The sequence below is a fragment of the Corvus hawaiiensis genome, chromosome 12 (genome assembly GCF_020740725.1).
Source record: "Corvus hawaiiensis isolate bCorHaw1 chromosome 12, bCorHaw1.pri.cur, whole genome shotgun sequence".
In the NCBI taxonomy this organism is placed as follows: domain Eukaryota; kingdom Metazoa; phylum Chordata; class Aves; order Passeriformes; family Corvidae; genus Corvus; species Corvus hawaiiensis.
The window spans coordinates 8586354-8603643 of NC_063224.1; the positions used below are offsets into that span (position 1 = coordinate 8586354).

At 47.2% G+C, this 17290-nt stretch overlaps 1 protein-coding gene across 2 annotated transcripts in view; it reads right to left on the reverse strand.

Moving 5' to 3' along the window:
* The window catches only part of GNAO1 (G protein subunit alpha o1), a 145606-nt gene that overhangs the window by 4677 nt on the left and 123639 nt on the right, over positions 1–17290 (reverse strand). The window contains exons 7-8 of one of the 2 annotated variants that reach the window (XM_048316993.1): positions 12369–12522; positions 1992–8352 (exon numbers count right to left, since the gene is read on the reverse strand). The exons of the other annotated variant lie outside the window; for it this stretch is intronic. Of the exons in view, the coding sequence (XP_048172950.1) occupies positions 8165–8352; positions 12369–12522 (342 nt within the window). The 3' untranslated portion in view covers positions 1992–8164. Of the gene's footprint in view, positions 1–1991; positions 8353–12368; positions 12523–17290 lie in introns of those variants that run through there. 2 annotated transcript variants of the gene reach the window in all.

Consider the following 17290-nt stretch of genomic DNA (forward strand, 5'->3'; position numbering starts at 1 on the left):
TAAATTTCTAACAGCTGTAGTTTTGTTGGGGTTTTTTCCTTCCCCCCCCCCCCATTTACATGTGGCCAAAACCCATAAAAAGCCATTTCCCCGCTATGCTGCTGAAGTTTTTTAAGAAGTGGAGAGCAGACAGCAGAACAGAGGAGGTGAGGTGAGGTTGTCCTGTGCCCCATTGGCTGCCACAGGGCCCCACAGAGCAGGGTGTTCCCATGCAGGTGCATGCACTGTGTGAAGATGCCACAGGACAGGACAGATCTGGCTCTCCAGGAGCTCTCAAACATTTTCTCCATCATTAATTTGCTCTTAGAATCACCAGAAAGTCACTCCCTGCTAGTCCACTAACAGCTTTGGGGGGTGCTTCAGGAAGTCCACGAGTCCCTTTCATTGTTTGTACCCACCTTGTTTCTACTTGAACTTGCAAAGCTTTTGGTGCAAACCCAGGGCTTGGTGAAGTCTGAAGTTGCTGCCCCTCCCTGTAAGCCCCTCTGGGGGCTGAGCCCCCCAATTCTGGTTCGACTGCCTGAAGCTCATGTGGGGACACAGCTGTTCACAAAAGCCTTGTGGAAATCTCATGGAAAGCTGTGCTCTGGGGGCTCAGCAGCCAGCGGGGAATGCTCCTGCAGCAAAGATCCCCCCACGACATCCTCCCACAGCCCCCTTTTCTGGAGGCACAGCAAAGGGGGCTCTGGACTCGCCGAAGATTTGGAAGAACACGTGTTTGCTAATGAAATGATGACCCAATTACACATTTTGGAGTTTTCCATGAATGTTTTATTAGTGAGTCATTTTATTAGCTCCACTTCAACGGTAGCTTTTGCATGCAAAATTTAGCAGCTGTCTGATTACATCTTGAAAGGCTTTGCGATTGCACTGTCGGTTCCTTGACAAAGAGTAGCTGGGGATGCCAAGCAGGCGCTTTCTAAAGCCTTGGGACTTCAATTTGATCGTTATCTTGAAATAAAAAAAAGGCCTTATTCACAGGGAAACCAGAAACTGCCACAAAAGGATATGGTTCTTCTTGACTTGTGGTTGTTGCAAAATTTGCTGGGTCTTGAGATTTTCATGGAGAGTATCAGGATGGGCTTTTTCCTTGATCATCTCAGGTGTTGTCCTATAATATGTATTATATTTAAATAAAGATGTGATGTTGTTGGTGGAAGAGCAGCTGAAATAAAGCTTCTGCCCAGGGAAACAGGAGTCCCCATTCAGGCAAAATAACCCCGATGACTTCTGGGTCCTGGACAGCTGTGCAGAAGATCCAAGCAGGATGGTGTCCTGGAGGAAGTTTAAAAAATCCCCAATAGCAATACACAAAGCAAAATCCTTTCCCTCTCAGCCATGTGCTGTATTCAAGGCTGGCCTGTGTTTCTGTTGGATTCATAGGATGGGCCATGTGGGAATTTGTGTTTGAGGATGAGTCCAGCTGAAGCCACATCGCTGGAAGTTGGTGAAGTCAATAAGAGCAATGGTTCATATTCCTTTGCTGAGGTTTATAGAAAATTTTCTCTTGGTTTCTTCAAGTTCCTTACTTCTATATTTATGCCCCAAATAATGGAAGATCTTTAGTTTAAACATAAAAGAATGCTCCGTGTTCTGTGCTAAAGCAAGGAGGAGAACACACCATTTACTGAATTGAACCAGCAATGGGTCTTATGACTCTGTGCTCACACAAAGAGACAGTGGAAAAGCAAAACTTGTGACTTGTAAAGGATTTGTAAACAAAGTGATGGAGGAAGCAATGGGGCAGCAAGGATGCTCTGCCCTGCTGCTGCCTCTGGTGAGCAAAGGAAAAAAAAATCCTGCCAAATACTTACATAAAATGAATTATCTTTTGTTATATCCTTTTCCAATTCCTTTTTTCCAGGTGGATGAGGCTATGGCAGACAGCTGGTGCTGTGTCTTGTGCAAGTGTTTGTGGAGGAGCCATAGGGTTAAATAACAAGTTTGAGAAGCTGGATGCGCTCAAGGGAGACACAATAAAACCACTCTCACACTAGAAAAGAGCTGGCACTTTATTAACATTTTGTAACTAATAAATACATTACCAACAGCCAATAAATTATTACAATAACTAATGCTCTATTAAACCAATGGACAGTCACTCTTCGTACAAAATTACAGTTAATACAGTTTGGGCCATCAAACATGCAGGAGAAATGATTCAGCGGGAAACCAGCAAAAGGAAAATGGTGACGGCCTCCAGTGATCCTTTGGGAAATGTGGTGGGGAGTGGGGAGCCCAGAGACAGGGTGATGGTCACTCTTCCCTTGTCAAGATGAAGTGGGGAAAAAGGAGGTGGGGGAATAGGGCTGAGGAGCACAAATTAGGGACCTAGGCTATTTAACAGGGCAATAGCTGGTGTTTAAACAACCCTCTTTGCTTGCCCAGCACCACCAAGTTCTTCCAGCACAGGAAAAGCTGGTGAGACTCAGGCACTGCTGAAAATGGTGTTTCACCTGCCATGATCTCTTCTCCCCACCTGGAGCAGGGGCTTTAGTTCTGGAGCTGCTTGCCCACCCTACAGTCAGGACTGGGTCTTGACATTAATTTCCAAGACACTGGGTAGAAGAAGGCCTGGGGCAGTGAGCATCCAGCTGGCTCCCAGCCCCTCTACCTCTTCTCCTGGTCTCTCCTCCCTGTGCTTACTCTGCACTCAGTGTCCATGAACAGAGCTGCCCTTTTGGGGAGATGGGGCTATTTCTTCAATCCAGCTCCCTTTCTGTCTGCCTGCAGGGTGCCAGCTGGAGGCTTTGGTCCTCCTCTCACTAAGGCATTGGTGTTTAAGAGTTGCACTTGCTTGTGTTTGCACACAAAAAAAAGATCTCACAGGCTGCTGGTTGGGGCATGAGTGGTCCTGTGCAAAGTCCCTTCCCACAGCCATATTCTCAGTATAACTATATAGGTCATGTACCTATATCTGTCAGCATCAATTACCTCGTGTTGGTGCTGGAGCTCAGAAATGACACAGTACCCTCAAGTCTTAGGGAGCCTTGGGGTGTGTTTGCCTGCTCTTTCCTGCAGGGAGGTAGAGGCAAGACCGTGGTCTGCAATTTTGTGCCACTTGGACCATGTCTCTGCTTTCTCATGTGTGCACTGGGGATGTGAGTGATGCGTCTGGGTGCTCAGGGTGATGCTCAGTAGCACCATCTCTACTGACCTTGACGTGTCCAGTGTCAGATCACTAATGAGTGTTTTAGTCTCCTTGGAAATGGTTGTAGAGTTTTTGGTGGTAAGCCTGAAGACAACCCTGGCCCACGGAAACACCCAAGCACACTAGCACTAAGCTTCTCTAATTGACCTGACAGATGGTCAGCTTCTTCCCAGGAACTCAGCAACTCTCCCTGGCTCCAGGAGACTTTGTGACCACAAAAAGCTTGGGACATGTCACACAAACTAACAGTGCAGGGTTGGTCTCTTTCCTAGCATTGACTGCAAAATCCCCCAGGGGGGATGTCTGCCTTGTTGAGCTGCACAGTAAGGCTGGGCACATGGGGACCTTCTGGCAAAAGGACATCTTCTATGTCACATCCTGACCTCTTGGAGATTACACTCCTGGACTGAGAACAAGGTCTGTTTCCTTGCAGGCAAGCACTGGGCTCATGCCATCATAGATTAAACATGCCAGATACATTTTAATATACATTAAAGACTGCCCTCATTAATACTTTTAGTGTCCCGTGAAACAAAGTCGCATCAACAGAGGAGGCATGGCAGGCTCCTCCTGAGGATGCTCTCCCCTCCACAGAGGGCCAGGCTGGCTGGCCATCCAGGAAAGCTGGCTGAAGGCAAGAAGCTAATTCCGGTACAAAACTCCTGAGAGAGATGTAGTTGGAAGTGTTTCTGGGCAGGCAGTGGGAATGTGACCATCCAGACCCGGCAGGAGGGCGGGGGCAGCAGGGACACTCTGCGCTCGCAGACGGCAGGGCCAGATGGCCACGCTGAGCATTCCTGCTGTCCTGCTGCTCCGCTGGGCTCCTCCGGCCCCCTGTGACAACCAGAGTGTGTGCGAGTTCTGTATGCAAGATTAAAAAGTGCCCATGGCAGTCTGGGGCTGTATTTTAGTGTGTGCTTTCCCAGTGCGTGGTTATTGCTCGTTCTCCCAGCCAGCCCAGCTACTGCATCCTCCTAAGGAGCTCTGCAGCTCAGCCCTGCAGCTCTGCAAGACTTTCCTTGTATGGGTTTCTCTATTTTGTTGAAATTATTGTTTAAATAAAGAAGCTATTTGCATTTTTGTGGTCTCATGGCTCCATACCCGACCCTCTCATTCACTACAGAGCAAGCCAAGGGGGAGCTTCCTTCTTTCCTTTTGCTGCTGTCTGAAGCTCATCATGAGTTGCTAATGCTATTTTCAATGCTGACACCCCTCGGATGCTTCTGCTGCTGGAACAGAGACCTGAGTCATTAAAAACCTTCTGCATCCCAAAAAGAGCTTTTTTTTTTTGCAAATTCCCACATTAGCTTTGAAGGGCAGCAGGGTTTATACATAGCTGTTTCAACTTTGTGCTTTTAAAATCTATCCTCCATGCCCTGGTATGATTTCTGATGCAGTTGTACCAGTTGCAACATCCCTGCTGTGTGGTGACTGCAAATGAAACACAGCTCTAGGTCTCCAAGGGTCTGGATTCAGAGCATGGCAATTGCAAAGCACAAGGGGCTGTTAAGAAAAGGCTTTTGAAAGCAGGCGATGTATTTCAAGGTACTTTTTAGGCAACTGCTGCAAGAATTGCTGGTGTTTAGAAAAAGCACAGGGCAAAAGATTGCCTGCGGAAGGCACATCTGTCAGGAAAGGCTTCGGAGGATGCAGAAGCCAGCAGTGAGTAATGATTTGGCAGGCGTTCTGGAGACAAAATCTATATGCGGCCATCAAGCGGGAGAAATAGTAGTGTTTAACACTGGAAGTATTTCATCTTCCAAAGGCTCTTTCCAGCATTTGTCAGTGAATCCTCATGGCACTCGTGTGAGGGAGGGAATGTCAGCAACAGCAGCTGAGATGAAGCTTTAGACACACAATATGCCAAAGAAAATGAAAGAAGAGGCTCTGTGTCGCAACATTTCCTCTGCTTTTTCTCCCTTTTTTCCCCATGGGGCACCAGCTGCTGGTTATCACCAACGTGCTAGGACCTGCTGGAGCTGCAAGAGGGGGTTTGGACCTCCCAGCTGGCAAAGCTGGGAATGGGTTACCTGAATCCAGGCTGGAGAGCGGTGAAAGCGCACTGAGCCAGCACTGGCCACTTGACTGCATATGGCAGAGTTTGGGGTTGAGTTAATTTGAATTGTCTTTCCCAAAATATTCCTGTGTGCTTTACACTGGAGCTCACAAAGCCTTGGCATGGTGCTGCCTTCCCTGGGAACAGCTTCTGTTACTTATTTGCTTGGATAAAACATCATTCACAGCAAGGGGTGGGAACAGAAAATCTCCAAAACTCCAGTGCTTCTGATCAAACTCTTCTTACAGAGCTTAGTAAAAGGCCTGCAGCCCTGCCAGCACCAGCCATCAGCACTCTGGGTCCAGTGGTTACACACTTTACGTACCAAACATAACCAGCTTGTGGTTTTTCTGCCCTGGATTTGACACAACACCCGTGGATGCTGGGTGTTACTGCTGGGGCTCAGACAAGATGTGTGGGTGGGCTGTGGCATGAGGAGCAGAGAGGATGTCCTGGTTTTGCTGGCCAGCTCTTCGCTGGAGCTGATGTCATGGGAGGCATTTTAAGACTGAGATGGTGAAGAGAAAGATGGGTACTGGCTTGTGCCAGAGCAGGGGAGGCAGGAGTTGTGTTATTGCTGTTAGTGCCCAGCAGAGCAGCAGCAGGTCCTTGCTGTACAATAGCAAATGCATCCTTTAGTGCTGTTTAGGAGTTACTGACAGTTACCAGCCATGCTGGGCTGTGAGCTGGCTGGATGGGTGACATACACCTCATTTTCCTCTGCCAGCCTTCCCTGCTTTCCCTGGGGTGCTCCTGCTCATATCCCTGGCTGGGGATTTGTCACAGATGTCCCACAAACACTGTCCTGGCAGAGCACAGCCTCTGATAGGGACTCTCCTCTGGCTCACAGGTGCCCTTATGTCCCATCTTCCCTGCTCTCAATCTGGCTCATCTCCCTTCTGCAACTTCTGTCCCAAACCATTCCCTAAACCTCTCCAACTGCTCTCCCCCTCCTGTGCCACCATACGTGTTCCTGTCACTGCCTCCTGCACACTGATGCTCAGCTGGCACCTTCCCTTGGGCTGTGCTGCTCTGGGCTGCTCTCACACCATCTCTCCTAAATGGGCAGTGAGAGAAGAGATATTGTCCCTCACCAACACAGCCCTGGAGAGACCTCCTGAGACCTGAAAGCCACTCCTAGATCAGGCTCCCAAGAGAGGACAGTTGAACTTGTGGCCAGCCTGGAAAGATTTGTGTTTTCCAAGATAATGGACTTCTAAGAGAGGCAGAAAAGAGGCAGGGATCACCATTGCCTGCCTGCCCCCAGGTGAGGTGGGCCCTGAGTGGGACCTCAGAGGTGGTTGTCTCACCCAGTGAACAAACAAGCTGTTGGGGTGGACTTCTAAGAGTACCTCCATGTCCACAGAAGTGACACCCCACCTCTCACATTCCCTTCTGCCTCTGACTCTGCAGCATCCAGAGCTCTTGGTGATGGCAAGCGAGTGTACCTCACATGTACCTCAGCCCACCTGCATTTGTCCTTATCTCTGAGCCCCCACTTTTGCTGTGCTGGGTGCTACCCCCACCCTTCCCACTCCTCTCCCCTGCCCTTCCTTCCTCCTTTCCTTGCACTTTTCCTTCCTACTCCATCACTTGACTCAAGTCAGCTCCCTGAGCTCTCCTTTGCCAGTGTTAACCATCCATCTTGCTACAGATACTGGTAAAGAGATGCCCTGACTGGAGACACCAACCCTGGAGCTGTCTCTCTGGGATGCTCAGGCAGGAGGTGACATAGGAAAGCCACCAGCTTCTGCTCAGCCAAGGAGGCTCAGAGCACAAGGCTGAGCTTCCCAAGGGGTTTGGATGCCCAAGAGGCAATGAAGGGCTTTGAGGCTCTTGCACACTTTGCTGCCACCCAAGCACAGGGAGGTTTCCCACAGCACCTCTCCCCATCTCAGGCACTTCAAGGTCAGATTCTGCCTACAAGAAGCCAGGGCTAAGGATTTTTCATTCACCCCAGCGTTTCAGGGTTGAAGTCTGAAAGTGATGCTGCATGTTTGCAGGAGCATCACCTCTGCTGAAATCACTAAGGCTGGGAGGTGCTGTGGGAAATGTCCCCAGGCTGGATTCCTTGTCAGGATGCCACTGAGTGTGAGGTCCCCATCAGGACACCATTCCCGGGGCATCTTCACTGCCTACGCTCCAGGGGTCCCAGCCCAGCAGCCCCATGGCCTCCATGGAAGTGCCTCAGAAATGGGTTACAGCAACCACTAGATAAATTTTATCATTAATTCTGAAAAACTCGAGGTAAAACTGCTACCAGTAATGAATGCTTTTAGACAAGACTTAGTAGGCTTTGTTACTGTGTCCCTGTTACTCAAGACACCAGCAGAACTCGATATGGCTGTTTTACTTGTTCAAATAGCTGTCTGGAAAAAAGGAGAATGTACAAATCCAAGCTATGGTGGCTGCATTCAACACCAAACCCTCCAGCTTTGGGGTCAGAACTGGAGCTGTAAGGTACCCTCAAAATGATCAGGTTGTATCTAGCACTTCCCAAAGGAACAGTGTTTAAAAAAAGGCAGATAACCATGACAATGAACAATATCCCTTAATTTTCAGGGCAAAAAAAAAGTTTTGGTTCCAAACTACACTGTTCCTGACCAGTATGTTAAGGCTTTGATTTTTTTTCCTCTCTTTAAAACCGAAGTATTTTTGTCTTTTGGCAGTTGAAATGCACTTTGTGGGAAATGCGTTAGCTCCCTGCGCAACACTGTGAATTGGAACGGAGGAGTGGAACAGGGCAGCAAGGGAATGAACCAAAAATGAACCAAAGTAAAATAAAATGGGTCTGGGGAAATCAGAACTTGCTGCAGAGTTGTCTGGGACAGGAGGAGGGATTTATGTATTTCTTCCTTGTTATCTTCTGAGGAGGAAAAAACAAGGAAAGGGAGGACCTGTCCGCGGGACTGGAGGATACTCCGGGCGGGTGCCGGGAGCGGAGGGAGGAGGGTGCTTTAGTAGAGTCCACATCCCCGCAGGTTGTTGGCGATGATGACATCCGTGACAGCGTCGAAGACGAACTGGATATTGTTGGTGTCGGTGGCGCAGGTGATGTGAGTGTAGATCTCCTTGTTGGCCGACTTGTTCTTGCTCTCGTACTGAGTCTGGATGTACGCCACCGCCTCTGTGAAAGCGTTGGGACCTGCAAGAGAGCCGAGAGGAAAGGAAAAAGAGCGGGTTAAAGTAACCCCATGACTTGAAATCCACAGGGTGCCTGCAAACACCCCGTTGTGGGGATGTGGGGAGCTCGTGCGGGCGCCCCATCTCCATCTTAGGGATGGGCACCGTTACCAGCGAGGATTGCTGCCAGGCAGGAGATGCTCCCTGACTGTCAGCTCAGCTGTATTTTTATTCTGAGTTGCTGTTTATAGTCTATAGAGATGAAATGGATGAGGGAGCTGAGCGTTAAACAGGCTATGATGGAAGAAATTCCACATCATGGTGACAAAAAAGAGAAGAAACCTGCCAGGAATGCAGTAAATGCTTGACCTAGGGAAAAGGCTTATATTTTTTCCATTTTTAGATTTTTTTTATTAAAGCTTCAGTTTTTGATAGAAGAGTTAACAAGAATTGAGGGCAGTATTGGTAGCTGTGCCCTTCTTTCCCTAAATCATTAAGAGAAAGAGACATGAAAAGATCCCGCCTCTCTTACAGGGCAAAGTGGGCTTTTCTCAAAAAAAACCCCAACCAAACCCAAAAAAAGGCTGATAAAGAATGTCCTTTTTTTTTAGGAATTAGGATTGCAGTACTCTTTGCTAGAGCCATGGCTAAAATCACACTGTGAGGAGTTTCTTTTTTTGATATATAGAGATATCTGTGCCAAACCTCATTAACCCTCAAATTTTGTATTAAAAAAAGCTTAGAATGAGTCATGCAAATGAGTAGATCCTTTCTCCTCTGGCCAGCTCTGACCCTGCTCACACACATGGCTCCACTTGGGCACCTGCTTAAGGGTGATGAAGACTCTGGCTGGCCTGGAGTGAAGCTCCCAGCACTGCCAGGCACTGCCTGACCCCCAAAAGGCTCCACAACAGTAACACTGCTACTGCTTTTGGGTCCCTTTCCTTCCATGATGCTTTACTGATGGGAAATGCTGTTATTTGCTAGAGAGAAGCTTACTGGAGATGTGCTGTGGTGGAAGGCAGCTGCTTGGGGAAATCCCACGTGCACACACATGCACTGCTAGTTGAAGACACGAGTTCATGAAGACCATGGGACTTGAGAACATGCCTGAAGTAAGGGAAGCCAAGTTTGTTCTGGGAGCAGATTCTTGCATGAAGAGCTGTGTAAAGAATCTGTGAATGGTCCCACATGCCGAGCACAACCAGGAGGGTATTTTATGAACAGGAAGTTGGTTGTTCAGAGACATGAGGATTTAGATGCTCGATTCTGTTTAGGAGAGCAGGGAGTCACTAATGCCAGCTTGGTTTAAAAAAAGCCGTGGATTCTGCTGCTGCTTTACTAAGTATTGTGGATTAGTTAAAAGCATGAGTGAATTAAGGGGATGGAAACAGTGCTCCAGCAAACAGCAGGCAAATTTGTGGATGCAGTCTTCTAATAATTCCCTGTCAGCAGAACTAATGGACATCAGAAATTTCATTTCATTAAAAGCATTTTGTGGAACCTACTTATGATGTTGAAAGTCTGCTTGTTCAGTTTATAGGCTTTTATCAAATAATTCTTTCTAACTCCAGGGCAACATTCTAATAATGTTGCTTTTTCATGAGGCCACGAGGGCTTCATCCTGTGAGCTGTGGCCAGCAAAGCAGGGGCAAGCAGGCTGAAGTGTGTGCTTGGGTCTAAAGCCTGGGCTGAATGTTAGCACAGCTAACTTGTAAGAGCATTGCTGGAATACCTGGGGGTGAGATACTCCTTACCTCAGATCGCTGTTGGATCATTTGAACGACTTCAGCAGTCAGACTTCCTGCCCTCTCTGATGGCACAAGAGAGACAGGAGATCCGTTGAGGGTCTCTGGCATTGTGAGAACTCCCAGCTTCCAAAAAGCATCTTGAAGGAATTTAGAGCACCTTTAAGGTCCCCTGAGACTTGGGGAAGATTGGTTTGGTTCACTTGTGGCTGAAGTGCTCCAGACAGATGCTTTGTTTTCCTCTGTTTAATCAGCCAAGAGCTTAGCTACGTGTGTACGAGGGTCTGCCTCCCCCACTGAACTCTCTTGGGCTGGGATAGCTTGGGAAGGAATATCTAAAATCACATTCCTTCTTGTTCTAGTCTCTCTGACATCAGGGGTTCTGTAAAAATGGTATTTCAGAGTGAGGTTTCTGGGAGACAACAGTGAAGATCCACAAAACCAGGTGCACAAAATGTCATCAGGAAGGAGTGAGAGGTGAAGGTTTGCTTCACTGAGAAAAGGAAAGGGAAGAGGACATGACAGAAACCATCCAGCATACAGAAGCACTGCTGTAAAGAAGATGGTGATGAGCTTCCCTACAAACCATCCAAAAGCAGCAATCTAATTTACAACCAGGAAAATTTGGGGTAGGCATTATTGTGAGCTTTCAGCTGTAAAGACTGAAATTTCCATGATTAGATCTTTTCAGACAAATGTGTCGGGACTATGTTGGTTCTGTCTGGACCAAGCAGATGAGTAGATGGCTGAAATGTGCTGGTAGTGACAAACACCAAAATCTTCCCCAGAGAGGAAGCCTGCAGATGTTCTGAATTCAGCTGGAGTCATTCAGCTCCATGGCCACAGACCATTCAGCCCAAAGCAGCAATGAGGAATCACTTTTGTCTATTCACAGTGAAAAATCAAGTGCTCAAAGATAAGAAGCTCTGGTTAATAATTTGTTGGCCTCCCCAGAAATGTGACACTCTTGGTGCTCCTGGTTCACAACTGTGTTTCCTGACAAAGAGAATGGCTTCTCTGTCTGTTGGCTTGATTCATCTGGATGTCTCCGGTGAGTTTAAATAATTCATGACGATAAAAGTTTATTTTTGTGCCATCTCGGAATGGTAATGAGGGTGTGTGGAAGCCAGCGAGATGCAGAGGGAAGCAGCAGGGTGCAGCTGCAGCCTTTGCATGGGTGATGTATTCCCATCATTAGCGGGTCAGATGCCAGGCAGGCAGCACAAGCAGGGGCTTCTTGCACACTGCCCATCCCAGAGCTCCTGCTCTCACCTCCACAGATCACCAAGGCCTCCTCCTCCCCAGCCAAGCTCAGGGCACAGCTCACTGTGGCTCTCCTCTGCCTGCACTATGGGTTAGGAGGTGTGGGTAGACCAGAAAATGAAACACCTTATTTTCTACCGGCATTTAACTGGAAGTGTTTCCATGTACAGACACTTGATGTCGGCAAATCTGAGAGCAAAACTGGGGACTCCTCAACTAATGTGATGAAAATTTATTGCTTGAGCTGAAGCAGCCAAGCTGTGAGACCTGCTGTCTGCACACTGGAGGGCTGATCATGGAATCATAGAGTGGTTTGGGTTGGAAGCGATCTTTAAAGGTCATCTAATCTAATGCCCCATGAGTGATCAGGAACATCTTCGACCAGGTCAGGTTGCTAAGAGCCCTATCTAGCATGGACATTAATGTTTCCAGGATCATGATGATTCTACAGCCCCACAGTGCCTGATAGTGAGGAAAGTGGCCAGGATCTGCAGAAGGATTCTTGTTGTGGCCATAAGGGAACATGGTCGGGTATGAAAGAACGAAGCTGTACTCCAGCCGAGGACAGCCTAACAAATCCGTGTGTTGATCTCTTGGAGACCAGTCACCCATCTATAATGCTTATGCTCACTGCACCTTTCTGAGAGACCTGCAAGAAAGTTCATGATCCTATGTGACACAGGGAACCAGGGCACACGGGTTTGGGGAGTGCACAGCGGCCCCACACCTGCAGGTGCTGGTTTGGCATCAAACCCATCAGTGAGGTAGAAATCGGACACCCTGCTCAGTGGTGGTGGCCAAAGGGCCAGCAAAGAACTTGGGTCAAGTCATCCTCCTGCTTTAAGTGGACCATGGTGGGGGTGATCCTTTGACACTTACTGAAATAAAACCTGTAGTGAAGCCAGTGCGAGCTCTATCTCTGCATCTTTAGCCTCATTGCCTGCGATACACTACAGCATCAGCCTGGCTGGGGAGTGCTCTGTGGTCCCTTTGCTAAGCACTCCTGTACAGCCACATTTCTCATTACCTGTGTACTCAGGAAAGCAGATACTCAGTGGAGATTTCTTAATTTTCTCCTCAAATATGTCCTTCTTGTTTAGAAACAGGATGATAGATGTATCTGTGAACCATTTGTTGTTGCAGATGCTGTCAAAAAGCTTCAGAGATTCGTGCATGCGGTTCTGCAATAGAAAGGAAAGATCACATCAGGCCAAAGCTAGTAACCCAGGGATGTTCAACATGTAGGGAAATCTAAAACAACTAAATTAAGGAGGAAAGCAACAAAAAATAAAATCTACAATATACATAATAAATTTATGTATACATACAGCTGAACATATACATACACAGATGCAATCCCTGTAACATCTGACATACAATTAGTAACTTAAGGGCATTTAACAATACAGAGCTGTTTTGATTTTGCATAACATTAATTTACAGGATCCCAGCTCATAGAAATCATCATGCACCATGCATGGATGGAGAATTATTTTTGCCCTTTGATCAGATTTATGTGTCGGTGTAGCTCATGCAGATTTTCTAAAATGTTTTCAATAATTTTTCTAAAATGCTTTTTCCACTTTCTCAAATGTGTGCGGCACACAACTGGTTGGATACATTAACCAAGGACTGGTAGATCCTTGAATTAATCTAGAGTTGGAAGCAGACATCAAGGTGACATAATTTTGGAAATGACCTTGCCGTGACCTTTGCCTGGTTTTGTTATTTTGTTTAGTGTTGTCTGTTGGGCTTTTAATTTTTAAATTTCTTTTTTTTTTTTTAGTTCTCTTGGAAGATGGCTCAACAGAAAGTGTCTTGCAGAGAGGAAAAAAAGTGAAAAGGGAAGAAATAGTATAAAAAGGAAAACATAACAAAGAACATCTAAGAACAACCAGACTAGAAGTCAGGCAGCTACCACTGGTGTTAGCTCATGCCTCTAGAAGAAGATTAGCCACTCGCCAGCAGAAGAGCCATACATCCAAATGCACGCACAGCGAGAAGTCAGCTTTTTGGTTATAGGTCATGCAAAAAAAGACACAGAAAAGGAGAGAGATAAGAGGAATGAAAAAACCAGACCGGTTAGAGAGTTGCAAAGTCCGCCACATGGGTTTATGGTGGTGGAAAGAGCTCACGGCAAAGTCAACCAAGTGTCATGTTCCCCGCTGCTTTCAACTCTCAATTCGGTTTTTCTTTTTTTTTTTTCTCGGTTCAAGAGAAGCTTCATACCTGCCAAATTTGGTTGGTCTCTCAAATGCTCATTTTTTGGCCTTTGTTTGGCTAGATAAGGTCAGACGGCCGAGGAAAAGCTGTGGTGGTGCCGAGGCTGGCGACGTTTGGCGCCGAGGCCGACGCCGGAGTGCGCACGCCGGTCGCGTGGCCATCTCTCAGCCGGGAGCCGGGTAGTGCAGAGAGCAGGCGCGGTGAGGACGAAGCACACCCAAGAGTCAGGGGGTTATCAAAGGCAAAGCATGGTACAGACCAGACCGGCTCCTCGGCTTTTCCCAGTGGGATCTCCTTGGGACAGCACTCCCCAAACCCGCCAGCGCACGGAAGAAACCGGTTACAGCTATCACCACAGAGATACTGAAGAGAACAGGGCTGCACGGGCTTGTTACTGGAGGGTTTTTTGGGGTGGGTGCAGCACGTCCTGTTGCCCCCAGCCCTGGATTTGGGAATGTGGAGTGGTACATGAGTCAGCCAGGGGCCTTCACCCTGCTCCCACTCCATTTCACACCTGTGCTGGCAGCACAGTTTAGCCCAGCACTTCATTGATTAACACATTCCTTTTCATTGATACACTTTAGCATCTACTGAATGTTTTATATAGACAGAAGAGGCTCCGTGGATGGAAGAAACATCTGATCCAGCCCAGAGTGAAACAGGACACGTGGGATTTGCTGTGCTCTGTCTTGAATGACCGCGCATTTCCCCGCTGTTTGTATCGACACACGGGGACAACGCAATCACGTACAAACGTAAAATGCATTTGCTCATCGGGTCTCAGTTGCAATACGTTGCTTATCTGGATCATCCTGTGTCTGTGGGTGGTTTTTTGCTAACCCATTTGGTACTGGCTGGTGTGGGAGCCCCTGGAGCAATGCTCCTACTTGTGATACCAAAATTGTAACCACATAGAAACCTGGTGTACAAAGGTTTTGCACAGGAGATCCTTGGTACCCAAAGCCTTTGGGAGGAGAGAATGAAGTGGAGGGTGGTCAGGGGAGCATAAAGCAAATACAATTAACCATTTTTTAACGCAGGGTCCCTCACAGAACATTTTAAATGACATTTTTATCATCCTTGCTGATTTAAAATAAAAGCATGGAGAAACACGTGAATGCTGCTTGCAGGCTAAACCCACAGCTCATCCGCAGCAGACATCAGCCATCTGGGCAGCCTCGTGCCACAGCTGCCACACTGCACAGTCCTGGAGAAGAGCAGAGGGGTGAAACTGCTCTTCATGGCATGGGGAACACCATGGGTGACATCGGGTTTGTCTAAGAAACAGAAGCTGAGTACTTCTCAGCTGGGCTTCATGGTTAGGTGAAGCCAACTTTTCTACAGTTCTAAGACTGTGTAAGGATCCTACAGAAGTCCTCCTACTTCTCTTACACAGTTTGATCAATTTGCATTAATGCATGTTAGGAGATGAGACTGTTTTCCCAAGAAATAGTGACTCTTAGTGTTCAGTTGTAACCAGAATATAGAATTACAGAATCATATACACACAGCACAAACCTCTGAAACATCCCTCTAAAACATGAGGGTTACATGAAATGTCCTCTATTCCTTTCAGATTCCAGAAACAAGTTTCAAAGCTTCCTAATTGTTGTCTGACCTGGCTTTCTGATCTCTACAGGTTGATTTTTCCTCCAGCTTTGCCAGTTAGACAAATAAACATAATGAACTACTCTGCCCACTCATTTTTATTTACGTGGGAAATGTTTTGGTCTTAAAATCCATCTTTTCCTTCCCCACCACCAAAGAGAAGATGACATGATTCAAAAGCCAGAAATTGCTTTCTGTGTCTGGCAAAGGTGCAGAGCAATATTCTGGTGAGCAGGCATGGATGCTTCTGTTGTCATACCTGGGTGCCATATGGGAAATGCTGTTGCGTCCCAGAGGGCTTATGGGAGCCCATGCACAGACACAAGCTGTCCTGGTGCTGGCTAGCATCAGGAATCCTCACTATCTCCCTTTTCTTTCCCATCCCAACTGTTAGTAGTTCAATAGATGTTTGTAGGAGCCCTCCAACAGCTGAGGCAGAGCCAGGTGCAGAGGTGAGGATGAGGCAGCAGTGTCTGGGTACCATATGTAAAAGGACAGGCTGCTGCCAAAGGAGGAGTGAGAAGTTAAATCCCACAAATAATCTCCCTCCTCCCAGTAAAGCCACAGTGGAAGACCAATTTAGTCCCTTAGAACTTGCCTGGGGCCCCTTTCAGGAGCACCTGTGCTGCTGTGATGGGGCAGATGTACCTACTCTGCTAGGAGGCACTAACGGTTTTGCTCCTCATACTTTCAGATGAAGTGACACAAAGAACTTCACCTGTTTTTGGACCTATCATGCTGCTTTTTTCACTTTATGTTGGGTCTATCATTAAGGGAAGAGCTCTTCAGACATGAATTTCTTAATGTCACTTCCTATTTCAAAATTGGTATTTAAATCCTTAAATCTGCAAATACTTTGTACCCCAACAAAAAAGCAGCCCCACCACCCATGTTACAGAGGAGTAACCACTCGTCCATGCATATTCAAAGTCCAGTTAACTTTTCCTGCACAGAACAAGAGACAGAATTGCTCACAGCTGAGTTCAGATGTCATTGCACAACTGTGCTCCTGTCACTGATGTGAAGAGCAAACAGCTTTTCACTCAGCATGAGGGAGAAAGGATGCTGCGGTCAAGACTCTGTCCAGGCAGAAACACACTCATAAAAACCATCTTTTTTTCACCAGAGCATGGGAGGAGACCTGGTGATTTCTGCAACACACAGTTGATTCAATATTTTCTGTTTTCCTTGGTGATTAAGTGCTTGCTGTCACGCAAACTATAAGGACACTGATGGTTATCCTATGCACAGCCAACTCCATATTCCCTCTCCTGCTTATATTTCCTAAGATGCCCAAGCCACTTTGGTTGCTTTGTCACTCCTGAGGCAATTCCTGAGCACTGCAATTCCATTTTCCTTGCCCAATGACAGCAGAGAGAGCACACTAACCAGGTCATACAGTGCAGGATGAACCAACAGGCCAACACTAATGCACACCAAGGGTTACCAGCACAGAGCCTTCAAACCGTCCCATCCTCAGCAACGGGGACACAAACAATACTTGGATGCCTTGGCTAGATATGGTTGACCTAAATATCTTAGCTTCAGAGGCAACTATGTGCAGCATCAACACCTCCCTCTCTTGCCATTACTCCTTTGAATTTGCAAGGTAAAAAATAGAGGATAGTCTCAGTTCCCAGAGCAGGTCCCAGTCCATTGCTGTTTTTTAAAAAATATCATTAGGAATTCTATTTAGAAGGAACAATGGAAATCTACCTGTGTGAATCATCTTCTCTAGTTTTACTGAGTGATATGACTGCCCCTCTCTCTTCCCAGATTACAGAGCTGGGGCTTTTCCTTCTGTAACCTCAACTTATGAAACAAAAAGATAAAGTCACAAATGAAACAAAATCGCCTTGTTACGCAAAGACATAATCCAGGGAGATGTTCTGCCAGTTAAAGCAGGATGTTCCCACTGTGTACAAATATGGCAGAGAGCCTGGCAGCTCCTTGTGAAGCACTTGGTAAAGGCACAGACAGGTGTAATACCTTGAGGACAGTGGCTTGTGCATTGGATGGGCTGGGCAGAGGGTACCGTCTTGCCACATGAGCTCTGGCTTGGGCTTTGGCTGGCAGCAAGGGGACTGATGAAGGCACTGCCTGAATCTCTCTCATGCC